The following is a 17438-nucleotide window of genomic DNA, read 5'->3' on the forward strand; positions in this document are numbered from 1 at the left end:
TTATCATATGCTATTTTAGTATTTTGGGTTAAGTTAATTGTTAATTTAGGATTTAGTTATATGTTAACTTAGGATTTAAGATTTGGTTATCATATACTACTTTAGGATTTAGGAGTAAGTTAAGCTTGATATCAATAATTAGGATGCACTTTCAAGTAAAGTTACATGAGCATTAATCGAACTTCAAATTTAGCACTATGGTTCCAAATAGAGATAGTACATGTATATGCTAAGTAAAAGTGTGTGCTATACTATATACTCTTATTTATATGTAATAACTTCTATGAATTAATGAGAATGTTGCCTTTTCAATGTATAAACAAGTTAATATATTCTGATGGATATGTTGTGAATTTAATTGAGTTTTGTTGAGTGATGTTGTGGATTGAGGTTGGTTGGATTTGTGGGAACCGTAAAGGTGGATACATCTCTAATTTTAGGGGAGATTATGTCAAATTTTTTTCTGAAATAATGTAAATGTTGAAGGATTTGTGTAGTATATATGCTAAATAGTGTTAATAATATATTCTCTTTAGAAACATGACGACAACTAGAAGAAGTAGATTGAGCGAGTCTCGTGGTTGTGGTAGAGGGATGGTTTCCACCGAATCTCCAAGGATTGCTCAGTCATCGCCCTCTACCCCGACTACCCCATCGACCCCTGTAATGTCACAGATGAGTCCAGCGGATTAGCAATTTATCATGGTCCTAAACTACATGCCTCCTTCTATTATACCCTCTGCAGATCCAATGATAGAACCGGCGGTGGGTGATTCGTCTAATGCATCCCAGCAGGATGTCCCTCTACCACCGTCCGTTATACGGATTCAAATTTGGCCTGATGGCATGAAGGCGTGTGTTATTAATATTTTAATGTCTTTTATGCAGATAAGGTTTATGTATTTTTATGTGTTTGTTAATCTTAAATTTTTTCCTTGATAGATTTGTACCGAACAACAATGCATGTACGCAGGAAATCTCTGAGATAATTAAGTCAATGTATGACCACCTGTAGCCGAGCTGCACAAAGATCCCTGTTGAGACCAGAGAGCGATGGTTTCAAAAGTGGGCGGTAAGAACCCAGTGTTGTTGAATTAACTATATTTGAACTGTATTTTATTTCGACTAACTAATGCTGTTGAATCATTTTGTGCAGTTAAAACGGGATACGGAACATAATCTCATATTCAAGAAGATCTACGACAATCAGACAGCTAAATGACTTTAGCAGATGATGAGCGATGTTCGTCAGGGGCGCGACCACCTAACGACCTGGATCTGTCCATCTATCAAGAAGGAATTAGAGGTCCATTTTAGAATTGATGAAGGGTTCAAGCGTCAACGTCTGACGAACGTCGCTAAGAAGGCTTCACCGATATCATCGAAGTATATGGGTGGGTCGGCCACCTTCATGAAGACGAAGTGCAGGTTGATAAGTAATTCACTATGTTTTTTAATTATTACTTGAATTGGTTGTTTCTTGATTTATTTAATTGGTTGATTTCAATATGTGTCGTCTATGTTGATGGATCGTGAGGTGACACTGGCAGAGACCTTCACGTATATCGATACTTTGAAGGTCAACAAGGATAGATTTGCTAGTGAGCGGTCTGCAGATCATTATGTGAGTTTCAATTAATTCTAAGTTTAAAATTTATTCAGTTTAAAGTCAATTAACTTTTATCCTAATCACAACGTGTGTTACACAGGAGGACTACACGCAGAGATTGGAGGCCGCGACCCATCAATCTCAGCTGCCTAGTGGGAACGACAACCCCATCTTTGATATCTCAGTGGTAGATCCTGAGAGGGTTTGGCGTGAGACCGCCTCTGAGCCCCACAAGAGTCGCATCTTCGGGTGGGGTCATTTTTTGCCAGTGGCCTTCGCACCTCCGCATTGGTGGCTTCATCTGCGTCTGCCTCTGCCACCAGCCTTGCTGATCCCGCGAAAATTGTCGACTTGAGGGAGAAGGTGCAGAAGCTCACATAGGAGCTTCATCAACAAGCTCAATAGTCTGAGCAGAGGTACAACGAGTTTCTTGCACGTATGGGAGGCACCGCAGCCATCAACTCAGCAGATGACAGAGAAGCTGGAGCGGTTAGAGCATTTGCGGGAGCAAATGAAGGTATACAATGAATAGATACGCACTGAGGCAGCGACGCTACTGGTAGGGCACGACATCAGCACCTACTCCACTGCCTCAGCAGGGGGAAGATGTCGACAACGACGATTACCGAGATCTGTAGAGTTTAGACATTTAATTTATTTTATGTCTATTTTATTGTATTCTACTTTTTTGACATTTTATTATATTCAGACAATTGATATTTAATAAAATCATTAGTTGATTTCTAGTAATTTTGAATTTCTGTCCTAATTATGTTAACAAGAATTTTAATTTGACTACTAATTGTGGTTTAATTGTGGAAAAAAATTATCGTCGAATTTACCGACAATAATTGGACACCAAGAACACATAATATGGTTCCAAAGTTATCGTCGGAATAATCTGACAGTAATCAGCAGCTTAGTCTCGACAAATTCATTACTAAATTGATGAAAAATTTGTCAGTAATTAGTGTTGGACGAAATAATTCGCCGGCAGACAATTTTCGGCGCTATTTATACCACCAAATTCAGTTCGACGATATAAATTATACATATACAACAATTGACATTCCTTTATGGGTACTTTTTTAACTATGTAAACGGTTATAAGTTTTAGGGGATTGCAATAAGAAAAAAAAACGAAGAGAAAATCGCTACAATGTATATTAAGGGGTGAAACCGCTTTGGTTTAAAAAGGAAAAAATAATAATTTATTTATACGAGATAATAATGTCATTCTTATTTTGATATTGTTATCTTTTTTTTATAAATTCATACAAAATATAATGCGAAAAATTATGTAAAGAATGACATTATCAAAAATACAAATTTAATTGATTATTGATTTTCTTTACCTATAATTTTAAATGAGTAGTAGATAGATAGTGAGCATGCTAATTACAATGATCAATTAAAAATAATAAATCATAGTCACGTTATTTAATTGCTCAATTAAAAATAATAGATGGTGAACATGCTATTTAATTAATCATTGTAGTTATCATTTTTACTTTTTTTATAAAATCTTAGAAGAAAATAATATAAATATAAATATAAATATAAATAAATTCTATATTCTTAATCTAAAACTTAATATATCAAATTGTATAAAATTTGTATTTTCGGATTCAATATGTTCCTTCTTTATCCATCCTAACCCTATAGTGGAAGTTATTTTTGTTTTTTTTTCCGAAAGAATAAAAAAGTGCGGGAAAAAAATTAGCATTGCATGACAAAGGAAATAAGTACTTCAGAAAAATCGTTGATTATTGTCGGAAGTCAAACCGAAAATGACATTTTGCATACGTCACCACAGATATGATCCAATTTGTAGGGGCTGCAACAGATGTGGCGCATGCGTGCAACAGCAGAAAAATGACCGCCGGCTCTATTTTTCAAGCGTCCCATTTTTCTGGTGTCAGTGGCCAAGTCCAAAAAACTGATTCTACTTTTCAATTCGCGGGCGCCATGACTGAAGTGATATGCAATTTTATTTCTCAAGTACCAATAGTTGCATTTTGGTGACAAATTTTTATGCAAATTTAGAAAAATAATCATTTTATTTTATTATTTATATAAAAAGGCGACATTTTTTATTTTTTACATATAAATTATATATAAATTTTATTTTAATTTTATTTATTGTAAAAATATTTTTTATTTCTTCTAATATTTAGAGTTTGTTTAAATAGAATTTTGTATCGGTAGCAATTTATTAATTAGTAAACTTTTAAATAAATCAAATCTACGACATATTAGTCTTTTGATGATCTGTCGAGTTGACTTTATATACCAAAAATATACATAAAAACCTAAATTTTTATTATAATTGACCTAAATTGTAAAATATGAATATATTTAATAAAATTAAATGAAATAAATATATTAACACTTTTGTTTTATGTATTAGAACCGTTGGAAGTTTGAGAAAAGTTTATATATTTTACAAGTATTTTACCAACCTAGTTTATATAATTATATCTTGGTTGTCTTATTGGTGATAATGGCCATGGTTTTTCACTTTTTCTTCCCTCCAATTTTAGTTTTTTCTACGTAAAAATAATTGACGTTCTCAGTACAATACATTACATAGGGTTGATTTTGATGCAATAAAAATATAAAATATTTTATATAATTATTTAATTATATTTATTTTTTATGATTAATACGTATATAAATGGACCTAATAAACTTCCATACACATGTTTTTTGACTAAGCATAATATATAATTAGAACGGAAAGCAAAAATAGTTAGCTAATTGCAAGTTGCAGCTACTAATTTAATAATGTTTGAGGTGTCCCACTTCTTAAAGAGGATTTTTGAACAATCTCATATTTTCTGGGACAATCTCTCTATGGTACGTGAAAAAAAGTCAAAAAACATATGGCATGAATCAGCAAGGGAAGGGAAAAAAAAAAAACAGCATTACGTATGTTGTATTTTATATTAATTATTTTTGATACATTATCTTTAATTCTGTTTTATATTCATGCATTCTCTATATAAATCTTTTAAATAATAATTTAATATATCTAAGTATCCAAGAATATATAAATCATATAATTAGACTAATTATATAATAATATCTAATTATATATATTATAAAATGAACCAGAATTAAAATTAAATAGAATAAAATAAATAAATAAAACCTATAAGAACACCACAAAATCAAATTTTCTTGTTGTATAGAATAAGTCGGAAATTAATTAAAATATGGGCTCTATATCAGTGAATCACAGGAAAATGGCATTACAAGAGTAAAATATCATGATGTGAATTTGGTACAATTTGGTATCCTTAAATTATGTTTTTCAAATTTTAAAATAGATTTATTTGTAATTCGGCTTCTTTTATAACTAAAAGAGATTTGATGTACATTTTTCTGAAATTATTAAAAATAATTTTTGTTTTTTGGGTTAAAAATCAACTAGTTGTTCTATCTTGATTAAAAATAAATTCGTTTCTGTTTTTCTATACTACATTGCAGATTGTGACAAAAAAAAGATGGGCCACGAGGTCTCACTTTGTGTTCGAGTACTCAGACACATTCTTATACAATTAGATTAGGAGGTTTTGATTGAAAAAATGTGGTTGTAAAGTGCTGTCGACACTACTATTCCAAGCGCTACGGATAAAGGGACAATCGCAAAGCACATGGAACAGTGTCTCTTCCTAACCAGGACAATTGTCATTTTTTTATAGAATTTGTTAGTAGAGTCTTGTACATGATAAACAAAGTAAAAATTTTTAACCTGCAATAACTTCAACTTTCATATATCGTTTAAATAGTTTTCTAGTAGCTCATCATTGACAAAGAATTTCTCATACGTTGATTTTATGAAAAAGTCTCCGTTAGATTCAGGTAGCCAGGCTAGTGTCAGAATCGAGGTCTTTGTAAGGGGCCTTCATTGTTTTGATAATATCCATAATGTCTTGCGGAATAGCCTGATTTAGAATCTACTAAATCCAGTTTCCATTCTAATATGCAAATTCGCTAACTTTATCTATTGAAATGTTTTCTTCAAGGCTTCTTGTAGTGAACGGTTTTAGAATTTTAATGCCCAGGATACAATGATCATCCCAAAATTTGATGGATTTACCATTTTCTATTCTCGAAATGATGTTTGTTTTGAATTGGCTCCAAATTTTAACTGTCTTTCTAGACATTTGAACACTTAGACTTCAGATGAACTTTAGAGATAGCACCTTTCCCGCAACTATACTTTGATTCATAATCTTGACCCAAAGAGTATCCTCCTTTGTAACCAGACCTCAAGTAAACTTCATGAGATATATAGTATTTGATTCTTATGCTTTTCCCAAACCCAATCCGCTTTTTTTTTTTTGGTTTGCACACAGCGTCCCAATTTAGGAGGTGGATTTTGTTTCTTTCTGCATTAGAACAAAAAAAAATTCCTATAAATCTTGTCAACCTAGTTGCAAATGCTTTAGAGATTTTCATGGTCTGCATCACATAACTTGGGATAGAGTCTTCATATTTCATGGGTTGAGCTTGTTGTGTATTTTGTCTAGAATAATCTGAAAATGCTGCTTCATACATCTTTCATGAATGAGCGGCACACCTAGATATTTTTTCAAATTATTTATGAGGTTAATACCCAAGTGAGAGATGAGATCCTGCTTGACCGAGAAGTTGACATTATTCGAGAAGAAAACACACGATTTCTGAAAATTTACTCTTTGACCTGAGCTTCCATAGAAGATCCTCAAGGATTTCTTGATAATTTGTGCTTGCTTTCTACTAGTTTGGCCAAATAAACCAGATTATTTACAAAACAAAGATGAGCTAACTGAAGTCCTTCTCTAGATAGAGTACTAAGCTTTCATTTTTTACTATTAACAAGAAAAAAATGAGATGTGATAGTATTTTCAATACATAAAACAAAAAGGTAAGGGAAAAGAAGATCTCCTATCTAATTCCTCTCATGGGATTGAACTCCTCTAATGGCGAGCCATTCCAGAGAAGATTCATCACAGGGATCGTCACGTAGTACGAAATGATCTTGATTACATTATCTGAAATGTTGCAATCCTTGAGGGTGTCTATTACAAAGTCCCAATTCAATCTGTCATATGCCTTCCTAAATCTATCTTGATAGTCGTGAGGCATATTTCAATTCACTTATTTCTCATCGTATAAATAACCTCTTGGGTAATAAGAATATTGTCAGGACTCACTCTACCTGGATCAAAGCTAGTTTGATTGTTGACAATAATAGTAGGCATATGATGCTTTAATCTTTCAGCAATAACCATTGTAATAATTTTATAACAAACATTACAAAGGCTAATAGGTATAAAATTAGCAAAATTTTTAGGAGCTTGAAATTTAGAAATTATAGAGATTAAAGTTTGATTAACGTCCTTAATGTGTTGAGGATCCTTAAAAATTTTCTAAACCTAAACGAAAAGAGATTTTTTAATGGTATCGCAAAAAAATTGAAAGAACTTAGCTGGTAGACCATCTTTTTCCAGAACTTTCTACCCTCCTATATTAAAGACCGCATTTCTGACTTTCTCGATTGTAGGTCTTATTCTAATTCTATTTTTATCATGCTCTGAAAATTTTGAGAAAGAATCTGTAATTGAAAAAGGAGAATAATTATCATCAAAAGTATATAACTTTTTAAAGAAAGATACACCCATTTTTTTAGAATGGTAGAGTTATCAATCCAATTGTCATCATTATCTTTAAGAGCCATAGCTTTATTTCTTCCTCTCCATCCATTAGTGTTTTGGTGAAAGTATCTATTCATACTTCTTTCAAAAATTCTTTTGTAGTTTCTCTAAAAATGGGCTAAAACAAAAAGTGATCTCGCGATTTATTCCTTTCACATGAATTATTATGTGATTCTTTTTCCTTAAAATGTGACAAAAAATCTCCTTATTCTAAATTTTTGCTTTCTCAATGAAAGAAGCAGTGTTGAGAAGATCTCCTTCTTTAAATCAATTGTTCTTTATGAGGTTACCATAATTCTTGTGCAACAGGCAAAGAGCAAGGAGCTTGAAAGGTCTTTTTTCTTTGGCTGAATTTGTCAATTGAAGATCGAAAATGATAGAAAGATTATCTAACTTCTCAAGTCTTTGCTTAGTATTCCCTCTTTGCCAAGTAAATATTAGGACCATAAAACCCAAATCGTTAATTCTGCACATGTTAATGCACGAATTAAACTTATCATGGTCTTAAGAGAGTTGGAAACTTCCACCCGTATCATCGAGAGAGAGAATTGATAAACTACTATTTTATGATAAATTTTGGATTGAAATGAGTGGATTTTATCAACTTATCTTGCATTTATTCACAGAAATAACATCGTTTTGTGAATTTTTCCTAATTTTACTTAATGATGAGAAACCTGCTTTTTATGCTTAAAAATTATCAAATTTAATTCACTTCAATTCTATTCGATACCTTGATGTGTTTGTTGAGTGATTTTAGACTTAGAAGGCAAAGATGGCTTGAAAAAGTGGAGAAAAAGCATGCAAAAGTTGAGAATTCATGAAAAAATAGAGATTGGAGTTCCTCATGGCCATGCATACGCATGCCTTATGCATACACATAAATCCCAAGTTGCGCGTACGCATGGTAGATGCGTACGCATGATTGGTGGCACGTGATTTACTTAAGTGAACACGTGGGTCGCGATTTTAAGGCTTTCTTGGACCAAATCCAACTCATTTCTGAAATATTTGAAGCTATTCTCAAAAAGGATCATGGGAAAGCCATTAATATAATTTTAGGCTATGTTTTAGGATAAAATTCTTTTCTCTCTAAAATTTAGGGTTTCAAGTTTAGTTTTTCTCCTAGTTTAGGTTTCCATTATTGTTTTAGGATAGATTTGCTTATATTTCCTTGTTTTTATTGTCTAAAATTTTCTAGTATTGCTTGTTAGTTTCTCTAATTTTGATTAATTTTAATTTATGAACTCTCTTGTTAATGTTATTTCTTTTTAATGCAATTTGATTTTTTTTATATTTTTTTGCTTGTTTGAGTTATTGTTATTATTTTCTCGCATTTGGTAATTTTAAATTTTATTATTATTACAATTTATTATACTTTTCTTTTATACACACCAAGTGTTTGACAAAAACTTGGTGTAGTTTTAGAGTAAAATGTTAGCACTCTTAGCTTGAAACTGAGGATTTAGGTGACATTGAGTTGTTAATGTCCAAATTGGTTGATAATTTAGAGATTTTAATTAATCTTGTTTTCATTAACGATAAGACCTATGAATTAAGACTGACTATGCCTATTTGACTTTCTCCCAATGTGATAAAATAGGATTAACTCTAGGTAGTCGCCATGATTGTGATAAATGACTTGAATAGAAAGCCTTTGACTCTCGTCACACAAAATTTTAGCATTTATAGGATAATTTTTTTTAGGTCTCTTATTTATGATTTTAGGGTTTTACTATGTTTTAAAAATATATTTTAAAAATACCCAAAAAAGATTTTAATTAAAAATTATTAAAAAGTTATTTTTTATATTTTTAATATATTAAATATATTAAAATTTTGAAATCTTTTATTATTATATTTTTACTATATATTCTAGGACACAAATTAACTAAATTTATATTTTTAATACTTTAGTAGCTATTACAATGTTAAATAATATCAAATCTCGTGTTAATGACTATTTTACATATTAGTAGCAAACAGTATAAAAAACTAATTAAATAAAATATTAAAAATCGTAATAATTAATAATAAAATAATAAACAATAGTAGACTACTAAATGAATTAATTAATGTGAAACCAAGATTAAAATAAAAACCCGCTGTTGAAACAGCCCACTGGAATAGCTAGCATGGCCCCTGGTTTTCTCTTCTCACACCAAAAAACCAACTCTCTCTCTCTCTATCTCTCTCTCTCAGCTACTACTCCCACTGCTCCCTCTTTTATATCAAAACACCAACACCAATCTGCACCCCAAAAAAGCAGAAAAAAATATAAGAAAAAAAGAAAAACCCTCACCAACCAGGATACTAATCTCCTCTTCTTCTTCTTCATCGCGTACACCACCGTCACATCTCAAATTTCCACATCATCCATCAGCCTCGCCGAAAATATCTGAAACTGCAAAGACGAAAATATCTTCTTGTTATTATTATTATAACCGTCTGTTTTCTCTGCTAATTGAGGGTTTCGGTTTCCTGATGCATGATTGGTGTTGCATTTTGGTGAATTGAATGGGGATAGAGAGAACCTTGGCGGATAGAAAGGGAAGAGACTTCTGTGAATTGCCGAAGGAAACCATTACCAACAGCAGCAAGTCGAAGAAGAACCGGCGGCGCCACAAGAAGGCGCCGGTGCCGCCGGTTCAGACTCTCTTCGAAACTTGCAAAGATGTCTTTGTCTCCGCCGCACCCGCCGTTGTTCCTCCGCCACAAGATATTCAGAATCTCCAATCTGTTCTTGGTACAATTTTTTTTATTTGTTATTTTCGATAATTATTGAAATGACTTCAACTCAGAATGTTACAATTAAGTTCAAATTGAGTGTAAGTTATGAATTATTTTAGGTTCGTGATTCCGATGACTAATCCGTTGCTAGGTTGTAAATACCTCGATGATCTGATAAGAGAATTGAATTTATTTGTTGTGAATATTTTAATTCCTAAGGTTTGATATATGGTTTTATTATTATATTATATCATATATCATATAATATAATATTATATTATATATTCTTGAAATTAGTTTGGGGTGTTTAATTATGCTGTCATCCCCAAAAGTGCATAAATAATTTTTTGCAAGTCTGGTGAGATACGTGTGAATTGGGTTCGGCCTATTCCATTTTCATTGGAATTATCAATCCAACACCAGATGCTTTCTATTTTTATTTTTTATTTTTAGAAAAATTGAACTTAAGTCTCGGTGTAATTAAATAATATGTTTTTTAATTATTATAAATTATTGGTGTTGGCTGTTGAGTTCCGAATTTCGCACAAAAAAAAAAAAACTCCATCAATTATCCTCATTTATATGCTAAATTTGTTGTTGTTGTGTGTTAGCATGCATGTATATTATATTATGTCTAAATATATGTGTATGTTCCAAGGTTTTTGGCTTTCTAATTTAAAAAAATGCATTTTTATCATGTGCTTGTTGTTCCCCACGAGAGAGAGAGAGACATTGAAGTTTTCGGTTCATACAATGTGATGTGTCAAGCCCATGTTATATTATTGTGAATGAGACATCCATCATCTTTTACATATAGCGTAGTAGTATAGTGTGCCATGCTTAATCAAATATTGTCTTGAAAGTAAAATTGACACCCTTACCCTTGCTTTGCTTCTCTCTTCTCTTCTTGTATGAATAATAATCTTTGTATGCAAATTAGTAATATTTGAAAATCTAAAATTGGACCTAGGGTAAAAATTAAGAGTTTGTGAGTGTTGGAGTGGGAGCCGCATCAGAATTTGAAGGTAGCAGAGTGCATGTTGGCATGGAGTATGATGTGATGTTTAGACGTTCATTAATTTGAGGCTCTTTGAAATCCGTACAATTTCTGTGGGAAATCTTCAATCTGTGGGCTTTGAATTGATAGATATAGCGAGATGCTTTTGTTAAAAATATTTTTTTTATGGTGATGACTTCAATGATTAGGGGGGTAAAAGATATTGGCAAGTTGCTGAAGACTTTAATACAAAAGACTTATGAATTGTTTAGTTGAGAGTTGTTAATTAAGCACAAGGGTATATAGCTTTTTTGCTAGTTTTGTATGTGTCCCATGGTTTGAATTTGGAGATAGTATTATGACCAACAATGTTATTTGTCTACTATATAATGATATTTGTGCTTTGTTTCTTTTGGAATGCACACTCCTATTGGTGGACCAAAGTAATGCCATGAATTATTTTAATCGATGGTTGTTTACAGTTGTCATTAGCTTAATTGTTTTCTTACCTTAGTTTTTTTGGTGAGTGTGCCATGCAAAACACATTCTCATGCAACTGTTGCATCTCTTTGTGTGTTCTTGCAGACAAAATAAAACCAGAAGATGTGGGCTTGAAACCCGACATGCCGTATTTCCATACAAACGGATCTCAAAGAAGGCCAAGGATCACATACCTTCACATCTATGAATGCGAAAAATTCTCGGTACTTGTGCACTTTGTATTTATCCCTTTGCTGCTTTGATTTCATCATGCATATGTATAACTGTTTTGTTGATAGTGGTAACATTGTTATGTTTGTTTGTTACAGATTGGAATATTTTGTTTGCCACCATCTGGGGTTATTCCTCTGCATAACCACCCCGGAATGACGGTTCTGAGCAAGATTCTGTTCGGAACTATGCACATTAAATCATATGATTGGGTTGTTGACTTTCCTCCTGAAACCCCCACCACCTTCAAACCTCCAGAAAGTGAGTATATTCCTCTTCTACAATCTTATTCTTTTCTAATGTATTGCTCCCTCTGTTTGAACATGGTCGATTATCGTGACAATAACATAAAGAAATCAGAGGAAAGTATTTACTTTTTCTTATTCATGTTTGTCCATTTCATGCGTTCTGGATAGAGGAGCAAAATAGTTTAAATTTAGAATAGTCATGAGATAGAAAAGATATGGGTAAAGTACCAACCTGACCCCCTATCCTTTTCTTCGAATGACAACGTGATCCCTAACCAAAACACCGATCCACTTTGGTTCTTGTCCTTGATCTCCATGAGGCAACACTGCCCTTCTATCGATATCATAGTCCTTTGTTGGTATCATAGTCCTTTGTTAACGGAAGTCACTGACATGTCACGTTAACATACTAAGTTGGACATTAAGTTTCAACATGGAATGGATAGGGACCTATTTGTCCATAAATCCAAATTGGCCAGGGACTTATTTGTCTATATCCATTCAAACAAAACGACGTCGTTTTGACATAAAATTGATCAGGGGTCTATTTGTTAGGAACTTATTTGTCCTAGAAAAATTGATACGATATTTTTTTTCCGAAATTCATTTTTTATTGTTATAGTATTCATTATATTAATATTTTTTTCAATAAATTCTTGAATATATGGTATAATAAATATAAGCTAATTAATAAATTATTTAAATTTAAAAATGTTATTTATTATGGCACTAAGTAAATAATTCAGTGTAATTTTTTAAACACAAAAAAAATTGAAATACAATTAATAAATTAGTAATATAATTTCTAATAAATAATAATCCTGTGATATATTATTAGTATTATGATCTAGATATAATTTATGTAATAAAGTAGAAACTAGTGAACCCATTATTTGACATATGTGACATATATAACTAATAATTAAGAAGCCATGATTTATGATGAACTTCAAGACTTATTTCTATGTATAACTATATATAATTATTTAGATTAAAATATATGTAAATTTATATACATAAACATTATAATATTGTTAATAATTGACCAACTTTTTTACAACATGTACTAGTCAATGTTGTTGACTTGATGTTACTCTTAATGGCTCCTTATCTTGTAATTTTGGCAGTTCTTTTGAGTAGGTTTGAATGTTTTCACATAAAAAATAGAAAAAGAATTAAGGTTTAACTATTTTGTACTCTAAGAGAACATGTTAAGATTACAAATTAAGAAAGTCTTTATTGAAAATATAAAAAGTTTAAATTTTCAGTACAGTTGTTTTATATTTATTACAAGAAAATATTTAAAAACTTCCAATTACTAGTAATCTTATCATGTGCCCTTATGTTAGCTAAACCCAAAAAAATTATTGTGTTTTGAACATTAACAATGCACTTGTTTAATGTCTAATAATGTATTAATTATTTATTCAAAAATACTATCTGTGTAGTTTAACTTATTTTAATGTGTAATTTGTATTTTTGTATATTATACTTGATTATTATTATGTAACTATTACAAAAGAGTACAAGAGACTCTAAATTCTAAATATATTTTGATAATAATAGTAATATATTACAAGGCTATTTTTTAAATTATATTACTAATTTATTAATTGTATAACAATAAAATTTTAATTTTAAAAAATATTGTATATTTTTTTAGGACAAGTAGGTCTTTGACAAATAATCTCTGACCAATTTGATGTCAAAACAACGTCGTTTTGTTTGAATGAGTATGGACAAATAAGTCCCTGACCAGTTTGGGTTTAAGAACAAATAAGTCCCTGTCCGTTCTATGTTGGCACTTAACGTCCAATTCAACATGTTAACATAACATGTCAGCAACTTCCGTTAACAGATGACGGTGGCTTGGACAAAAGGGTTGTGTTGTCTCATGGAGATCAATGACAGGAGCTGCGTTGTCATTCGAAAAAAGGACCTGGATCGGGTTGGTACTTTACTCAAGATATTATTGAAAGGTTAAGCTGGCTAACATGTTTATGCTTTAGGTGCTATAATGGGGGGAACATAACAATGAATGCCATTAAAACTTGCATATTAATTGTTGGACAAAGACAGTTTTCCATAGTTTCAAAAATCCCCCATTATGAAGTTTGTGTTAAGTCATATAATAATATAAACATTTTCCTGAGTATCAGTTTTTACTTCTCCGTTTCAAATTGATGCTCACTTTGATTGATGTGTCTGGATAAGTGGATATATTAATTTTTCCAGTGTGCTTAAAAAGATTAAAATCAAGAATAAAAAGGATAATTAATTTGGAATAGAGAAGGATGAACAAAAATACTCCATAAATACAAAAATTCAGCCATTACATATTTGTGTACTTGTTGTTTTGTACATTTTTTCAATAAAAAAATTAACTATTAAAATAATAAAATATTTTATAGCAGAACAATCAAATTCTTTTGGCCTAAATAAGTTTTTGGTTCTTATAAAACCTGTTTTTTGGTTTTGGTTCTTGAAAATTTTTTCTTTTCATTTTGGTTAAGTAAAATTTGTAAAGTTTGGTTTTACTTATTGTTAGTTTGTTCCGATAAATACTAATATGAAATGTTAAATGATGGATGTAGTAAGATATATAACACATCAGCATTTAATTTACATCAGCATTTAATTTGCTACGTCAGTACAACAAACAAACGACTGGAATTCAAATTATTATTTTTTTAAAACTTTACTAGACTAAAACCAAAAGCCGAAGTTGTTATAGGGATCAAAAACTTGTTTAAGCAATCTTTTCTACTGCAACATAATTAAACTTTTTTTTATCTAAATTAAATATGTACTTTTATCAAAAACTTGTCTTGTTAAATGTGGAAAAATGTGTAAAGAAAGAAAAACAAGGTACATCATTGAGAAGAACAAGGGCTAAGATGTTGGTCAATTTTCCAGGAATCTTTTTTTTCACATGTTCCCTTATCCACAAAGAAAAAATAAGCGATTTAGGTATACGTGTAAGAGTACTAATTAAGTAATTTAAGCAGATGGAGGTAGCGAGATGCGGTTGGCTAAAGTGAAGGTAGACGCCGATTTCATAGCACCATGCAACCCTTCCATTCTGTACCCAGCAGATGGAGGAAACATGCATTGCTTCACAGCAGTGACAGCTTGCGCAGTTCTAGATGTGCTTGGTCCTCCTTATTCTGATCCTGATGGCAGGCACTGCACTTACTACCATAATTATCCTTTTTCCATTTTTGAAGGTATATCTATCTTACTTGCAACTTGCAATTTTTAAATTTGGGAAAAAAAAAAAGAATAAAGAAACAAAGAATCCAAACTCTTCCAAATTTACTCTTCAATTTCATATTTATCTCAAACCAAATATGATACTTAGACGTAATCCAATCCAATACATTTTTTATCAAAAACAATACAGAGGCTTAATTTAGTTGTCTCCCAATTTCTGTCTCTCGGTCAAAGTCTTCTTTCCAAACGCAGCCTTATTTACTCAACTTTATTTAGACTTGAAACAATTCATGATGCCCTTAATTTGTACCACAATTAATGAAAATACTATCAACTTTTGATTGGATTTTGCTCCAAACCATACAACCTTAAGTTTTGCTAGAACAGCTAATCTCAGAATTCTGTATGTTTTCTTTTGTAGTCTGAATTTTGAGACAGAAAGAGTGAAAATAGAAAACAAGGGTCTAATTGGTTTTTGTTTAAATGTTTTCTATTCTGATAATTGTATAAAAGGAATAAAAAAATTAAATAAAATTATATACAAGAATCATGGTTAGAATATGATTGATTTTTTTTTTGGAAACTTATAATATTCTCCGAATAAAAAATACTAGAGATGACAACAGAAATTAAAAATTAGAAAGTGAAGAGGTCCTCCAAAGAGAAATACAAAAGGTCTATTTGACAAGTATTGATTATTTCTTTATTGAACCATTTTTGGATTTGTTTTTCTGTTTTCAGTAGAAGGATTATCCATTCCTGAAGAGGAAAGATGTGCTTATGAATGGCTACAAGAGAGGGATGACAAACTTGAAGACTTAGAAGTAGTTGGCAAAATGTATAATGGCCCAAAGATTGTGGAAGGGTAATATCTCATTCTGTCCCCCCAAATGCAACCACCCAACAACCTCTTCCAATATTCCTGACTTCCTGTGATGATCAAAAAGAAAAAAAAAATGCTGCAGATGCTTCAAATATGGACACACACGAGAAAAAAGCAACTTTATTTCTATATACCAACCTTGGAGGATTTGTGTCCACCAATAGAGAAAAAACTTGATCACCTTCTATGTTGTTTTTCACTTTTTTAGTTTTCTTTTTCCTTCATAATTATTATGGAACAATATGAGCACTTGTTGATTAGGGGCTGCATTTGTCAGTCATATATAATAGTTTTTTTCTAGTGTACATACCATGGAACAGAAAAGGATAAAGGGGAAGGTGCAATGCAATTTGAGTTAGTCTGAAATTTTAGCCTCTTTTGTAGGTTTTCGTGGTTATTTCATTCATCACAATTTAGTTACTTTCGAGAGCTACAAATAGTGAGTTGATATATTTCATTTAGTAAAATTAGCTTCTCTTATGATGGTATAATTGACATATATATATTGTCTCAGATGCTGGTAGTAATAAATATCTCTCTCTCTTTCTCTCTCTGATTTTTCTGTTGGCAGAATGGCAAAGTTGAATTTTGCTCTTGTTACGTATATACATAATTAATTGGTGGTTATTTCTATGAATATGTCCTCGAACGATAGTTGTTTTAATACGTGAAGTTAATAGTTAAAAGTTATTAAATAATAATTTAATTAAATAATAATATTATTTTTATATAATGATATTTTTATAAAATTGCCTACTTAATAATATTAGAAAAATTTTAAATGTCTTTAGAGTATCAATTTTCTGTGATTTTAACTATTAATTTTAATATATATATGTTTATGGTTATAATGAATGACTAAAATCACTAAATATCAATATTTTTAGAATATCTAAATTTTTTTAATAGTATAAATATTAAAATAACATTAACCAGGTTTTTATGGTAAAAACATTAACCAGGTTTTTAAGTTACCAAAATAGGGTGGATAAGGGTGTTACAGTGAATTGTATAAGAATGTTACGTGGTATAAAGAATTAACTATCAAATTAATTATTGTATATTGAAAAAGTCTAAGAAATTAATTATACTATAAGGCAATTAAGTTAATTATTTTATTTTAAAATTTAAAAAATTAGGATAATAAGAATATTTTTTATTTTGTTTTGTAATAGACTTGTTTTTTAACTAGTTAATTAGAGTTGGTTTTATTCTAGTTGATTCGTTAGCGGACTGTCATGTATTTTATATATATTACGGTAAAAACTCATATAATTGTCTTCACGTAAAGTTAAAAATCGTTTATCGATTCTTAAGTATCAACGTATGAAGATGTATGTGA

At 30.8% G+C, this 17438-nt stretch overlaps 1 protein-coding gene across 2 annotated transcripts; it reads left to right on the top strand.

Annotated features, from left to right (window-relative positions):
* The first annotated feature begins 9451 nt into the window (after window positions 1–9451).
* LOC107471203 (plant cysteine oxidase 2) lies at window positions 9452–16462 on the top strand. Of its 2 annotated transcripts, none has more exons than XM_016090648.3 (5): window positions 9452–10060; window positions 11627–11745; window positions 11851–12013; window positions 15009–15227; window positions 15958–16462. In XM_016090648.3, the coding sequence occupies exons 1-5, from the start codon at window positions 9832–9834 to the stop codon at window positions 16080–16082; spliced, it is 855 nt and encodes a 284-aa protein (XP_015946134.1). In that variant the 5' UTR covers window positions 9452–9831; the 3' UTR covers window positions 16083–16462. The 2 variants fall into 2 exon arrangements, with proteins under 2 accessions (XP_015946134.1, XP_015946133.1); XM_016090647.3 differs by having other exon boundaries at window positions 9454–10060; window positions 15955–16462.
* The last annotated feature ends 976 nt before the right edge of the window (window positions 16463–17438 follow it).

Source organism: Arachis duranensis, chromosome 10, assembly GCF_000817695.3.
Source record: "Arachis duranensis cultivar V14167 chromosome 10, aradu.V14167.gnm2.J7QH, whole genome shotgun sequence".
NCBI lineage: Eukaryota > Viridiplantae > Streptophyta > Magnoliopsida > Fabales > Fabaceae > Arachis > Arachis duranensis.

Bases quoted from the DNA above. Each gene is read 5' to 3' on its own strand.
- LOC107471203 (XM_016090647.3), top strand. From the start codon at position 9,832: ATGGGGATAGAGAGAACCTTGGCGGATAGAAAGGGAAGAGACTTCTGT. The intron at 11,746-11,850 runs GTACTTGTGCAC...TGTTTGTTACAG, and splicing joins ATGAATGCGAAAAATTCTCG to ATTGGAATATTTTGTTTGCC. The intron at 15,228-15,954 runs GTATATCTATCT...TTCTGTTTTCAG, and splicing joins TCCTTTTTCCATTTTTGAAG to TAGAAGGATTATCCATTCCT.